The 15,787-nt window shown below is 47.8% G+C and overlaps 1 protein-coding gene across 1 annotated transcript in view; it reads right to left on the bottom strand.

Moving 5' to 3' along the window:
- LOC140185888 (prominin-1-A-like) overlaps positions 1-15,787 on the bottom strand; it is a 95,868-nt gene that overhangs the window by 30,446 nt on the left and 49,635 nt on the right. Inside the window, 8 exon segments of the mRNA XM_072239692.1 lie at positions 4,920-5,004; positions 6,049-6,140; positions 6,890-7,013; positions 9,122-9,179; positions 9,182-9,273; positions 11,115-11,166; positions 11,169-11,272; positions 12,008-12,066. Of these exon segments, the coding sequence (XP_072095793.1) occupies positions 4,920-5,004; positions 6,049-6,140; positions 6,890-7,013; positions 9,122-9,179; positions 9,182-9,273; positions 11,115-11,166; positions 11,169-11,272; positions 12,008-12,066 (666 nt within the window).

Below are 15,787 nucleotides of genomic sequence, written 5' to 3'. Positions count from 1 at the left end.
TTCTTCACTGAGAGCGTGGCACCAGAGTGGAATGAGCCACCAGCGAGAGCAGTAGATGGGGGTTCAACTGTAACACAAGAGAAATTTGATTAGGTATTTGGATGGGAGCAGTCTGGAGGGCTGTGGTCTGGGTGCGGGTAGACGGGTCTGTGCATGATGACTGTTTGATGTAGACTTGATGCGCCGAAGGGACTGTTTCTGTGTTGCAGTGCTCTATAACAGTACAAGGCCATTGTTGGAGTGGGCAGTGTTAGAGTGGTCAGGCTTGGGCGAGAACAGACACAGGCTCGAAGTAATTTTTATGTTCTGTTAGGAGCTGGCTAGTGCACTGAGACTGGGTCTACAGTTAGTGGCACGTTCCTTGTGAAATGTAGGAACTTTGGGAAACCAGTCTTCCTGATTACTACATCTGCACAAAGTGCACCAAATTGTAGCTCCTCAGAAAGCAGAAGGTTGTGATAGCAGGTGATTTTAACTTTCCACATGTTGACTGGACTCCCATGAAGGGATAGAGAACTGGGGCTGCAACTCGATGACCTTTGGCTCATACAGGAGAATGAGGAGGTGATAGACAGGAGGTACAGGAGGGGTATCAGCCCTAAGTTACAGTAGGCAGGTAGCTGGGTGACTGTCAGGAGGATAGGCAGCTAATGTAGAATACCCCTGTGGCCATTCTCCTCAATATTAAGTACACCACTTTGGATACTATTCGGGGTACGATAACCTACTAGAAGCCACAGCAACCAGGTCTCTAGCTCTGTGACTCAGAAGAGAAGGGAAGATAAGAGCTGAACTGTAGTGATAGGGGATTCATTGGTTAGGGAACAGGAAGCTGGTTCTGTGGATGGAAGCAAGATTCCTGGCTGGGTTGTTGCCTCCTGGGTGCCAGGGTCAGGAACATCTCAGATCGAGTCAAGAGCATTCTTAAGTAGGAAAGTGAGCTGCCAGAGGCCATGGCCCACATTGGTACCAATGACATAGGTAGGAGGGGAGACAAGGTCCTGCAAAGTGAGCTCAGGAAGTTAGATGCTAAGTTAAAGGACAGCAACTCCAACATTATGATCTCAGGATTGCTATCCAAGCCACGTGCTAGTGAGGTCAGAAAGAGGAAGATCATACAGTTTAACACATGGCAAAGGAGTTCGTGCAAGGGGGAGGGCTTCAGAATTTTACAGAAGTTTGAAACTTTGGGCTTTTTTTCCAGTGAAGGTAGGACTTGTACAGAAGGAACAGTTTGCACCTGAATTGGATTGGAACTAATATCCTAACAGGAAGGTTTGCTAGTATTGTAGTATTGTAGGAAAGGTGGATGAGCTTAGGGCAAGGATCAGCATGTGGAATTATCGCATTGTAGCCATTAGTGAGATTTAGATTAGGTTGTGGGGTGGGGCGGGGGGAGGCAGGATTGGCAGCTCAATGTCCCAAGGTTCTGTTGCTTTACATATGGTAGAGGGGAGAGATGGGAAAATGTCATAGCAGTGCAGAGTCATGGCACACTGAAGAGCTCATCTAGTGAGGCTTTCAGGGTAGAGTTGAGCAATAGGAAAGGTATGACCGTGCTAATGGGATTATATTATAGACCATCCAAAAGTCTGCAGGATTTAGAGAAGCAAAGTTGTAGAGAAATCGCAGACTGTTGCAAGAAACACAAGGTTGTGATAGCAGGTGATTTTAACTTTCCACATATTGTCTGGGACTCCCAGAAAGGGATAGAGGCTTAGAGTTTGTCAAATGTGTTCAGGAAAGATTCCTTAATTAGTACATAGAAGTCCCAATTAGAGAGAGTATGATACTAGGGAATGAGATTGGGCAGGTGACAAAAGTTTGTGTAGGGGAACACTTTGCATCTAGTAAGCATAATGTCATTAGTTTCAAGTTAAATAGGGAAAAGGCTAGTTTGAGAATCTCCTCGGTTTGAGATTCTAAATTAGAGAAAGTCCAATTTTGATGGTATCAGAAAAGATCTGGCAAGTGTGCATTGGGATAGGTTTTTTTTTGCAAAGGATGCCCTTAATAAGTAGAAGGACTTCAAAAGTGAACTTTTGAGAGTACAAAGCTTGTGTGTGCCTGTCAGAATAAAAGGTAACGATAACAGGCTTATTGAACCCAGGTTTTCAAGAGATATTGAAGCCTGGTTGAGAAAAAGAAGGAAATGCATAGCAGGTATAAGCAGTCAGGAACAAATGAGGTGCTTGAGGACTTTAAGAAATGCAAGAGAATACTTAAGCTAAATCAGGAGGGCTAAAAGAAGGTATGAAGTTGCTCCAGCAGACAAGGTAAAGGAGAATCCCTAGGGCTTCCACAGATATATTAAAAGCAAAAGGACTGCAAAGGACAAAATTGGTCCTCTGGAATATCAGAGAGGTAATCCATGCATGGAGCCAAAAGAGATGGGGGAAATACTAAATTAATTTTTTTGCATCTGGATCAGATACAGAGCCTATAAAAATGAGGCAAAGCAGCAGTGGGGTCATGGACCCTGTACAATTACAGACAAGGAGGTATTTGTCTTGAGGCAAGTTAGGCTGGATAAATCCCCAGAGACAAGGACACACCCAGAGTACAGGCTTCGGACAGTAGATGGGTGACCACCAGGAGAGGTAGGGGATTAAGAAGTCATGACAGGGTTCCCCTGTGGCCATTCCCCTCAGCAACAAGTACACCACTTTGGATTCTGCTGGGGGAGATGACCCATCAGATCACGACAGGAGCAGCCAGGCTGGTGGCATGGTTGCCGGCTCTGGGGCTCGACAGGGAAGAGTAAAGTCAGGCAGTGTGGTAGTTATAGGGGACTCGATAGGTAGAGGGACAGAAAGGAGATCAGGAAGGGTTCCAGCTCGAAATTTTGACTGATCGTTTCCATGGATGCTGCCCGACCTACTGAGTTCCTCCAGCGTGTTGTGAGTGTTGCTTTGACCCCAGCATCTGCAGCGAATTTTGAGGAGATCATGAACTGTCGTGTCAGAATGGGAATGGGGAGTAGAATTGAAATGGGTGGCTATTGGGAGATCCCGCTCTTTCTGGCAGACAGAGCGTAGGTGCTCAGCAAAGTGGTCTCCCAATCTACTTCGAATCTCACCAATATACAGGAGGCCACACTGGGAGTACCAGACATAGTATATGACCCCAACAGGTAAAGTGTTCCCTCACCTGGAAGGGCTCTTTAAGGCCCTGAATGATAGTGAGGGAGGAGGTGTAGGGGCAGGTGTAGCACTTGTTCCTCTTGCAAGGATAAGTGCCAGGAGAGAGATCAGTGGGGAGAGACTTATGGACAAGGGAGTCAGTAAGAAAGCAATCCCTGTGGAAAGCAGAAAGTGAGAGGGAGGGAGGGAAAGATGTGTTTGGTGGTGAGATCTTGGAGATGGCGGAAGTTACAGAGAATTATGTGCTGGACGCGGAGGTTGATGGGGTGGTATGTGAGGAGAAGATGAATCCCATCCCTGGTGGGGTGGCAGGTGGATGAGGTGAAGGCAAACATGTGAAATGGAAGAGGTGTGGGTGAGGGTGGCATTGATGGTGGAGGAAGGAAAACCCTTTTGAAGAAAGAGGACATCCAATTAGTTCTGTTGGCGCGTGGCCAAGTGGTTAAGGCGTCGGTCTAGTGATCTGAAGGTCACTAGTTCGAGCCTCAGCTGAGGCAGCATGTTGTGTCCTTGAGCAAGGCACTTAACCACACATTGCTCTGTGATGACACCAGTGCCAAGCTGTATGGGTCCTAATGCCCTTCCCTTGGACAAGGGAAAGAGTGCAGAGACAATTTACAAGGACGTTGCTGGGACTTGAAGATCAGACTAGTAGGGGAACGTTGAATAGGGTAGGACTTTATTTGCTAGAAAATAGAAGATTAAGGGGAGATTCCATAGAGGTATACAAAATTATGAGAGGTAGAGACAGGTAAATGAAAGCAGCCTTTTTCCACTGAGGTTGAGTGAGACCATAATTAGAGGTCATTAGGTTTCAATAGGTACATTTAACGTCAGAGAAATGTACACTATATACACCTAGAGATTCTTTTTCTTCACAAACATCCACGAAAACAGAACAGTGCCCCAAAGAGTGAATGACAATTAAACGTTAGAACCCCAAAGCCCCCCCCAGCTCCCCCTCCCATGTGTAAGTGGCAGCAAAGCAACGACACCCCCTCCCCCACCAGCAAAAAAAAAGCATCGGTGCCCCCCCACCGAGCACTCAAGCGTGCAGCAAAGCATCAATAAAGACACAGACTTGCAGTACCCCAAAGACTCCTTGTTCACTCAGTAGTTCAACGTACCACAGGCTCTCTCTCTCTGCCTAATAAGGGAAAAGGAATTGTCCCCATTTGACAGTGAGAGGGGAGACATAACAAACAACTCACTGACTTATGATGTTAAAAGTCTGATTTTTTCACTTTTTCTGAGCTCTGTGCCCTGAGAGTCAGCCCCAAAGAGACTCAGGTCTCTGGACACACAGCCCCCAACAGCCAGACCATTGCTCCCGATGTTCCGCGTTCTCCCACCTAGAATCAGCCTGTCTGCAGAGCCACGAAATCCTAGAACCCTGAAGGCACGCTAGTCTCCCAGGCCGCGTCCTTGGGATATCAAAAAGCAGCCGGTCATGAGGCTCTGAGAGCGGGTCCCATTCCCGCAAGGGTTAAGGGTGAAAGGTGAAATGTTTAGGGGAACATGAGGGAGAACATCTTCACTCAAACGATGGTATGTGTGCGGAATGGGCTACCAGAGCAAGTGGTCGATTTCAACATTTAAGAGAAATTTGGCTAGGTATATGGACTAGTTTGATCCAGATGCAGATCAATGGGACCAGGCGGATTACTGGTGCGGCACAAACTCGACGGGCCGAAGGGCCTGATTCTGTGTTGTAGCATTCTATGACTCTGTGGGTAGGCTGATCTGGTCGAGTTCTGGTTAGAGTTCTGCACGTACCTTGCTGATGTTTAGGTACTCATCCAGGTTAAAGCTGAGACCCAGGTTTAAGGCTTTCCACGCTGAGGTATTGTTCTGGCAGTCGCTGTGTGCAGAGAAGGAGCTTGTCAGGTGCAAAGTCCCAAAGCAAGTAACACAGTAGAGTCTACGGTCTATGCACAAGCAGGCGTGAGATTAGATCCAGTGAAAAACTTACTTGCAGCAGCATTACGGGTACATAGTATCAGCTAATCAGAATTCAGGAACATAAATTAAACACAAGTTCTTCAAAACTTTTTAATACAAAAAATATAAGGTCTACTTTAGTGCAAAGTGATCACACTGTTGTTAAGCTCTCGTGATTATGGTTGTGCTGGTTGGTCCAAGAACCAAAAGGTTTAAGGGAAGAGAAAGGGAGGATCTTCCAGTTGTCACCAACTTCTCATCCCCATTCCAACATGTCTGTCCACAGCCTCCTTGACTGCCACAATGAGTCCCAACTGAGGTGGGAGGTGCAAACGCCTCATAGTCCATCTGGGTAGCCTCCGAGTAGATGGCATGAACTTAGATTTCTCCAACTTCTGGTAATCTCTTCCCCCTCCCACTTCTTTTGTTTTCCATTCCCCATTTTGGTTCTCGTCTCACTCCTTCCCTTCTCTTCACCTCCCTCTGGTTTTGCGACACTTTCCCTTTCTTTCATGGTCCACTGTCCTGTCCTATCAGATTCTTTCTTCTTCAGCCCTTTACCTCTTCCACCTGTCACTTCAAACCCTACACTGAGAAGGATAATGAATCAACTGCAATGGAAAGGCAGAGCAGACTTGACAGGCCGAATAGCCTAAGTCTGTTCCTTTGTCTTATGGCCTGAGTGGTGAGGGTCTTTGATGATGGATGCTGCTTTCCTGTGGCAGTGCTCCTTGTACATGTGTACAGTGGTGGGGAGGGCTTTGCCTGTGATACACAGGGCTATGTCCAGCAACTTTGTGTAAGCCTGGTTCATTCCTGGAAATTGGTGTTTCCATACCAGGCTGTGATACACAACCAATTAGGATACGCTCTACTGTGCATCTGTAGAAGCTCAGCTCAAGAGCAGTAAGAGGCATGTCACGTTGACGTTGATATTGTGTGGAATTAACTTCAAAGTACTAACTGGTACAGAGTGCTGATGTTGAGGACGGTGTTCTCCAGTCCGAGGGCCTCTCCCAAGTTGAACTCGTCCAACAGTCCCACATCGTCAATTACCTGTAACCCAACGAGATGGTTCAGATGTTACAGTTATAGGGAGGATGACTGCGCACCCGCACAGGGCTTATCAAACCCCCAAACCCCCAAAACCCCTGGACAAGGTAGTACAGAATAAAAATAAAGATTGATTTATTTCTGTCTGATGTGGTCTCCTACCCCCCCCCCCCCCCCGCCCCGCCATTTCCATCCATGAACTTCCCTCACCATGGATCCAGTTCCTCTGGATGGTAGATGATGGGATGAGCACACTGCCACCCGGTGACGGTGCACAGTACTGACTCGGAGGGACATCGTGTAACAGGGGCCTCCAGAAAATGCTGCCACTAGACAATACAACAGCTAATGGAGGAAATCAGCACGTGGCGAGGGAAATGGATGGTCCATGGTTTGCATCAAGACCCTTCATCAGGACTGGAAAGGGAGCGAGTCTGATGCTAGAGAAAATCCCAGAGAGTGTCAGAATGGGAAAGCGAAAATGAGACAGAGAAAGAGAGAAAGTGACAAGAGAGAGAAAGACTGAGAGGAAGAGAGAATGAGAGAGGGGAATGAAAGAGAGAAAAAAGATTTGAGGAACAGGAGAGGATTGGAGATGGACAGACTGAGGAAGGAATAAGGATGGGAAATAATGGAATGGGTGGAAGGAACAAGTGAAGGAGTAGTGAAGGGATTTCAGTCCGTGAAGAGATGAAGAGGAATGATCATCAGACTGAAATACAAGCTCAATGAGATTACGGGAGAAATTTTACCTGAAACAATTCTCCATTGTACCAGGGCTTGCAAACCAACGAGTAGACATTGCCGCCCACAAGGAATAAGATTAAGACCAGGAGGATCAGGAGCCAGTAGAAGATGAAGCTGAAGCCGACTCCCCTGTTGGAGCAGAGATTGGAGCTGGTGAGGGTCACTCAGTATGGAGGGATGGAACACTTCCAGAGCACAGCCCCTGAAACTCCCTCGAGATATTCCCCGTTTTCACCCCCTGCCCCCCCATGGCAACAGCACTTGTGTGTTCCAGCAATGTAACTGGACACTGATGCTTTGTGTTCATTGTCGGCCAGCCCCCCGGTGAGATCTATTAATCAGAATTAAATAAGAAACTTCAGAGAACATTGGAGCACATTTTCCCTGGATAAGAAAAGACTTTTTTTCTGGGGGTCTATGTCATCATTTTGAAGCCATGTAATTTTATTGACATGGTGGAAGGAAATTTGTTTCTTCCCTAGTTCAACAGGATGGACTGCTGGCTTCAATAAACCTCATCAGGGCCTTGAACCTTATTGCCTGCACTACACTCTCTCTGTAACTGTCAGACTTCACTCTGCATTCTGCTCGCTTTTCTCTTGTACACACAAGAGATCTGCAGATGCTGGAGATCTTGAGTGACACACACAAAATGCTGGAGGAACTCAGCAGGTCAGGCAGCATCTATGGAGAGGAATAAACAGTTAATGTTTATTCCTTTCCTTTGTCTGTGTTTATTCCTTTCCTTTGTCTGTGGAGACTAAGCAGCCAATGTTGCAGGCCGAGACCCTTCATCAGGACTGGAAAGGAAAGGGGCCTGTTGCCAGAGAAAGACAGAGAGACACTATTGTGATGAAATGATCTTATGGAAGGCCTGCAAGACAAGCTTTCACTTTACCTTAGTACACATGATGTTAATAAATCCATTTCCCAATTTACTCATTTTTACTCAACGTTGGAATCTGAGTATTTCAGATCAATCAGGCTCTGACACTGCTGCAATGTTAAAAAAAAAATAAAGATTTTCCCCTCAAAGTTTAGGCCTGATGGTCGAGGTCCCTGTGTCAGGAGTTCCAGAAGTCAGAGGCTTGATGTTTAAAGGTCTGAGCCAGGTAGGGTTGCCAACTTTCTCAGTCCCAAATAAGGGACAAAAGCAGCAGTCAAGTACAGGACACTTGTGTTTACCCCGAGAAAGACTACCATGACCATGAAGCCTTGTGCGGGCACCTGTGTGCGCATGTGTGTACATGCCGATTTTTTTTCTACAAATTGGCTTTGGCTTAATCTTCCCAACTCTGTTAAGTGAAACTACGCTGTACATGCATTATTTCTACTTTATATAGGCTGTGTATTTATCATATCATTCCTATATGTTAGTATTATTTTAGGTTTTATGTGTTATCTCAGATTTGGGAACAACTTCTTTCCAACTGTGAATAAGACTGCTGAACGGATCCTAACCCAGATCTGGGCTGTACCCGCCAAATATCCGGACCTGCCTCTTGGTTTTTTACCAGTACCTACTTTCCCCTTTTCTATTTTCTATTTATGATTTATAATTTAAATTTTTAATATTTACTATTGATTTGTACTCAGGGAGCACGAAGAGCAGAATCAAATATCGCTGTGATTATTCTACGCTCCAGTATCAATTGTTTGCGACAATAAAGTATAAAGTAAAGTATAAAGTATTTGTATGATTTGGTAAGTTATTTTTTGAGTCTGGAATGCTCAAAACTTTCCCATATAAATTAACGGTAATTGCTTCTGCACTTCACGCCATTTCGGCTTACGAACGGTTTCATAGGAACGCTCTACCTTAGCGGGAGAAATACGGGACAAGGGCGGTCCCGTATGGGACAAACCAATTTAGCGCAATATACGGGATGTCCTTGGCTAATACGGGACAGTTGGCAACCCTAGAGCTGGGGGCTGGAGGGTGGGACACCGGAAGCGGCCCGTGCCCAGCGCTGGAGGACTGACTGCATGTGTGAGTGGATGGGAGGGAGAAATGGGGCCTTTTTGCTGTTGACTTTGCTTTATTGCTGTTGTTGCTGCAGCTTCTTGCTGAATGTGGTGGGCATGCACTGCTGGTTGCCAGAATGGGCGGCGACTCTTGCAGGCTGCCCCAAGGTTTTATTATTTCCTGTTTGTTTCGACATACGTGCAATAAACAAATGAATCTGAATCTACTAACCAAAAGCTGAAACCTAAAATCTGGAATCTGAAATTCTTACGCCATGAGGAAGTTCCCTCCAGCATGGGACGCAGAGCTCCTCTGACTGGGGTCCACGCTGCTTTGAGGCAGGCTGTTCCCAGCAGGAGGCCAAAGGAATAACAGACCACAATCAGGAGAATGATACAGGATAGCACAATCCCGACGATCCATCTGAAACATGGAACAACAGGACAGTCAGCACACACACAGGATTCCCGGGAGAGGAACCCAAGAGGCAATGTAGAATATTGACAATCTATTGGGGAGGGGAAGAGCACAGTGGGGCGAAAGTGTCATAGTGGGGGGGGGAGATGAGTCACAATGTGGGGGAGAGAGTCAAGGCGGGGAAGAGAGAGTCACTTTGGGGGAAGAGAGTCACAATGTGGGGGAGAGAGTCACAACGGGGTGAGGGGGAGGGAGAGTTACACAGGGTGAGAGGGAGAGGGAGAGAGAGTTACAATGGGGTGAGGGGGAGGGGAGGGAGAGTAACACGGGGTGAGGGGGAGGGGAGGGAGAGTTACACGGCGTGAGGGGGAGGGGGAGGAGAATAACACGGGGTGAGGGGGAGGGAGAGTTACAGCGGGGTGAGGGGGAGTTACAGCGGGGTGAGGGCGAGGGGAGGGAGCGTTACAGTGGGGTGAGGGGGAGGGGGAGTAACATGGGGTGGGGGGAGGGGGAGGGAGAGTTACAATGGGGTGAGGGGGAGGGGAGTGAGTTACAGCGGGATGAGGGGGAGGGAGAGTTACAGCGGGGTGAGGGGGAGGGGGGAGTTACAGCGGGGTGAGGGAGAGGGGGAGGGAGAGTTACACGGGGTGAGAGTGAGGGGGGAGTTACAGTGGGGTGAGGGGGAGGGGGAGGGAGAGTAACACGGGTGAGGAGGAGGGGAGGGAGAGTTACAATGGGGTGAGGGGGAGGGAGAGTTACGGTGGGTGAGGGGGGAGGGGGGGGAGAGTAACACGGGGTGAGGGTGAGGGGGAGTTAGTGGGGTAAGGGGGGAGGGAGAGTAACATGGGGTGAGGGGGAGGGGGAGGGAGAGTTACAACAGGGTGAGGGGGAGGGGAGGGAGAGTTACAGCAGGGTGAGGGTGAGGGGGAGGGAGAGTAAACACGGGGTGAGGGGGAGGGGGAGGGGGAGTTACAGCGGGGTGAGGGGGAGGGGGAGGGAGAGTTACAGTGGGGTGAGGGGAGGGAGAGTAACATGGGGTGAGGGGGAGGGGGAGGGAGAGTTACAACAGGTGAGGGGGAGGGGGAGGGAGAGTTACAGCAGGGTGAGGGGGAGGGGGAGGGAGAGTAACACGGGGTGAGGGGGAGGGGGAGGGGGAGTTACAGCGGGGTGAGGGGGAGGGGGAGGGAGGAGTTACAGTGGGGTGAGGGGAGGGAGAGTTACAATGGGGTGAGGGGGAGGGGGAGGGAGAGTTACAACAGGGTGAGGGGGAGGGGGAGGGGAGTTACAGCGGGGTGAGGGGGAGGGGAGGGAGAGTTACACGGGGTGAGAGTGGGGGGAGTTACAGCGGGGTGAGGGGGAGGGAGAGTAACATGGGGTGGGGGAGGGGGAGGGGGGAGTTACAGCGGGGTGAGGGGGAGGGGGAGGGAGAGTAACACGGGGTGAGGGGGAGGGGGGAGGGGGAGTTACAGCGGGGTGAGGGGGAGGGAGAGTAACATGGGGTGGGGGAGGGGAGGGAGAGTTACAACGGGGTGAGGGGGAGGGGAGGGAGAGTAACACGGGGTGAGGGGGAGGGGGAGGGAGAGTTACAATGGGGTGAGGGGGAGGGGAGGGAGAGTTACAGTGGGGTGAGGGGGAGGGAGAGTAACACGGGATGAGGGGGAGGGGGAGGAGAGTAACAGAGGGTGGGGGGAGGGGGAGGGAGAGTTACAACGGGGTGAGGGGGAGGGGAGGGAGAGTAACACGGGGTGAGGGGAGGGGGAGGGAGAGATACAGCGGGGTGATGGGGAGGGGAGGGAGGGTTAGAGGTGGGGTGGAGGGTAGCTGCATCACACCACTTTCTGACTCACCTGTATTTATTTGCCTCTTTAACATTCGGGTAGTATTGTGTTATTGTGCTGTAATGTTGTCGATCTCAGACTCGATCGAGCTAGCTGCGTTTAATATTGGAACTGCTCTTTGATGTTTTTCTACCTGATTTTGAATATCATTCAGACTCTCTTCACTTCTGCAGATCACAGAGAAATGAGATTCATGAAGCAAGTTTTTTCTGGAGGAGCGATAGAAGCTGGTGCCATGTATTGGATTTCAGTTTGGGTTTTTACTTATGAATGACTTGGACATCGAAACATACAGTGAAATGTGGAAGTTCACAGGGACTGGTGTGAGAAACAAAATACAGACAGTTCTGCGGGTGAAAATGTCTTGTTAATGAGAGAGGTCAGAGGAGAATGGCCAGAGGTTCAAGCTGACAGGAAGGCGACAGTAAACTCAAATAACCACGTGTTACAGTAGTATACATTTCATGTTACAGCGGTGTGCAGGAGAGCATCTCTGATCCTTGAAGAGGAAGGGTACAGCCCCAGAAGATCAGGAAATATTGGGGCTGCACGGTACATAGTGGTTAACATAACGGTTTACAGTACTGGGATCTGGGCTCAATTCCTGCCACTGTCTGTAAGGAGTTTGCACGTTCTCCCCGTGACCTTGTGGGTTTCCTCTGGGTGCTCCAGTTTCCTCCACAGTCCAAAGGCCTACGAGTTTGCAGGTTAACTGGTCACTGTAAATTGTCCCATGGTTAGGCCAGGATTAAATAGGGGGATTGCTGGTCAGCGCGGCTCGAAGGGAGATAGATCTCAATAAATAAATCAATAATACCCCGAATGGCCGAGAATATTAGGTGTAGGAGATACCCAACAATCTGTGTATGTCTGGATTTAATGCAGAATCATTCTCACCTGACACAGTGCTGGCAGATTGATTGGTAACCATTTCTGGGGTATCATTGAAAGCTTGGTAACCCTTCACCAAAAGCAACAGAGACAAGTTAGGATGTTGGAAGTGCTGAGATTGCAAAGCTGTGAGTGTCTAGTAAATGGCTAGTTACTGATACATTGCCATAAAGCAATACAAATAACCTTTGAGATTATTGGCACTGAGCGTTCTGGAGAACATTTTGGAGACCGAGTGTCGGCAATAGCTATCAGCATTGCTATGACAACTGGAGTCTGGGTTCCTTTACCATTGCTCCAGTCTACTCTCTGTGGCCATTTTATTAGGTACACCTGCTCCTTAATGCAAGTATCTAATCAGCTAATCATGTGGCAGAAACTCAATGCATAAAAAGCATGCAGGCATGGTCAAGAGGTTCAGTTTTTGTTCAGATCAAACATCAAAGTGGGGAAGAAATGTGATCAAGGTGACTTTGATTCTTGGTGCCAGATTGGGTGGATTGAGTACATCAGAAACTGCTGATCTCCTGGGATTTTCATGCTCTAGAGCTTACAGAGAATGGTGCGAGAAACAGGAAATTACCATCCAGTGAGCAGCAGTTCTGCGGGCGAAAATGTCTTATTAATGAGAGAGGTCAGAGGAGAATGGCCAGACTGGTTCAAGCTGACAGGAAGGTGACAGTAACTCAGATAGCCAGGTGTTACAACAGTGGTGTGCAGGAGAGCATCTCTGAACACACAACATGTTAAACCTTGAAGTGGATGGGCTACAGCAGCAGAAGACCACAAACATTTTATTAAGTTTGGGAACTAAACTGTGATTAAACTGGGTACCTGGGAGTTTTATAGAGAATCACCGAGATTTGCTAATAAGTTGTAATGGATACAATATGGAGAGTTTTGACATCTGGAATTAATTACAAAGAACTGGAATTGTCCATGAATAGCTTAATGCGAAAAAGTGATACTTTGGAATAGTTTTCCAGGGTTTTCCCCAAATCTTCCACCAGTGTTATAACAGGTAAATGGGGAATCCTTTGTGGGAATGTCACTGCTGTGGAGGTAGAATGGACAATACAGTATCTCGGAAGAACAGTTGTCTTCGGGCTCAGCGTGGTGCTTTTCTGTTTGATCAGCACTGCCCCAACTTTACATCAGGAAAAGAATGGTGGAGAGAGCCAGAAATTTCAAGTTCCTGGGTGTCAAGATCTGAGGAACTAACCTGGTCCCAACATATCAATGCAGCTATAAAGAAGGCAAGACAGTGGCTATGCAACACACATAAAAGTTGCTGGTGAACACAGCAGACCAGGCAGCATCTCTAGGAAGAGGTACAGTCGACGTTTCGGGCCGAGACCCTTCGTCAGGACTAACTGAAAGAAGAGATAGTAAGAGATTTGAAAGTGGGAGGGGGAGGGGGAGATCCGAAATGATAGGAGAAGACAGGAGGGGGAGGGATGGAGCCAAGAGCTGGACAGGTGATTGGCAAAAGGGATATGAGAGGATCATGGGATGGGAGGCCCAGGGAGAAAGGGGGAGGGGGGAAACCCAGAGGATGGGCAAGGGGTATAGTCAGAGGAATGCGGGGGGGGGGGGGGGAGGGAGGGAGAGAGAGAGAGAGAGAGAGAGAGAGAGAGAGAGAGAGAGAGAGAGAAATAAATAACGGATGGGGTACGAGGGGGAGGTGGGGCATTAGTGGAAGTTTGAGAAGTCAATGTTCATGCCATCAGGTTGGAGGCTACCCAGACAGAATATAAGGTGATGTTCCTCCAACCTGAGTGTGGCTTCATCTTGACAGTAGAGGAGGCCATGGATAGACATATCAGAATGGGAATGGGAAGTGGAATTAAAATGTGTGGCCACTGGGAGATCCTGCTTTCTCTGGTGGACAGAGCGTAGGTGTAGTTTGGCCTCCTCTATTGTCCCATTTTAATTCCACATCCCTTTCCAATTCTGATATGTCTATCCACGGCCTCCTCTACTGTCCACCGTTATTTATTTATATATATATATATATATATATGTATTCTTTTTCTCTCCCTCCTTTTTCTCCCTCTGTTCCTCTCACTATACCCCTTGCCCATCCTCTGGGCTTCCCCCCTCCCCCTTTTCTTTCTCCCTGGGCCTCCCGTCCCATGATCCTTTCATATCCCTTTTGCCAATCAACTTTCCAGATCTTGGCTCCATCCCTCCTCCTCCTGTCTTCTTCTAACATTTCGGATCTCCACCTCCCCCTTTCAAATTTCTTACTATCTCTTCTTTCAATTAGTCCTGATGAAGGGTCTCAGACCGAAACGTCGATTGTACCTCTTCCTAGAGATGCTGCCTGGCCTACTGCGTTCACCAGCAATTTTTATGTGTATTGCTTGAAATTCCAGCATCTGCAGATTTCCTCGTGTTTGCGAAGACAGTGGCTACACTTCATTATGAGTTTGAAGAGATTTGGTTTGTCACCTAAAGCACTCAAGAACTTCTTTCGAAGTACTGCAGAATCATTCTGACAGGCTGCATCACTGTCTGGTACGGGGGTGGGAGGGCTGGCTACTGAACAGGACCGAAAAAAAGCTACAGAAAGTTTGTAAAATTAGTCAGCTCCATCTTGGGTACTAGCCTCTGTAGTATCCAAGACATCTTCAAGGAGCGATGCCTCAGAAAGGCAGCATCCATCACTAAGGACCCCCACCACCCAGGACATGCCCTCTTCTCATTGCTACCATCAGGTAGGAAGTACAGAAGCCTGAAGACACACCCTCAGTGATTCTGGAACAGCTTCTTCCCTTCTGCCATTCAAGTCCCAAATGGACACTGAACCCATAAGCACTACCTCACTTTTAAAAAATATTATTTTTGTTTTGTACTATTTTCAATCTTTTTAAATATATATAATATAAATAGATATATACACACATATGCCCTTACTGAAATTGATTTACTGTTTCTTTCTATATTCTGTATTCTATTGAATTGCTGCTGCTAAGCTACCAAATTTCATAATACACGTCAGTGATAATAAACCTGATTCTCATTCTGACTACAGACCCATCTCCCGCATTGCCATTAACTTTTTTCTAATTGTGATTTCTTTTGCACTAATATCTTAATTTGCACAATCTTTTCCTTAAGAGTCTTGTACAATTGATGTTCTGTGTGTTGTCTGCAGCTCTACGTACCTGTGATACTGTTGTATCTGTACCTCATCGTTCATATGACGATAAACTTTGCTTGGCATAACTTGAGGAATCATTACCCAATGACAATTTTCAGTAGGTAAACATTCTCTATGCTCTGAAACAGTACCATAAGCCCATAAGACTATCAGCCACGCAATAGGAGCAGAATGAGGCAATTCAGCCCATTGAGTCTGTTCCATCAATGGAGTTGATTTATTATCCCTCTCAACTCCATTCTCCTGCCTCCTCTTTGATGCATAACCTTTGATCAAGAACCTATCGACCTCCACTTTAAATACGCCCAATGACTTGGCCTGCACAGCTGTCAGTGACAATGAATTCCAGACTTATCACCCTCTGCCTAAAGAAGTTCCTCCTCATCCTTTTCTAAAGGGACATCCTTGGCAGAGGCCTTTGAAAGGAAGCTCTCCAAGTACGCAGGACTGGTCAGCAACTGTCAGCAGGCTGGATGGAGAGCGAGGTGTCTCCCAGTGGAAGTTGGTTGTAGGGGATTCAGAGCCCATTCTTTAGTTAGAGCCTTCGGCATTTTGGGCATCGAGGGAGAGAGGAAGAGGAGAGCCATCCACAGTACCACCGATGCGGCAGAGAGGGCCTCAAGAT

This window comes from Mobula birostris, chromosome 21 (genome assembly GCF_030028105.1).
Source record: "Mobula birostris isolate sMobBir1 chromosome 21, sMobBir1.hap1, whole genome shotgun sequence".
In the NCBI taxonomy this organism is placed as follows: Eukaryota; Metazoa; Chordata; class Chondrichthyes; order Myliobatiformes; family Myliobatidae; genus Mobula; species Mobula birostris.
This window is presented reverse-complemented; position numbering and strand designations above follow the sequence as displayed.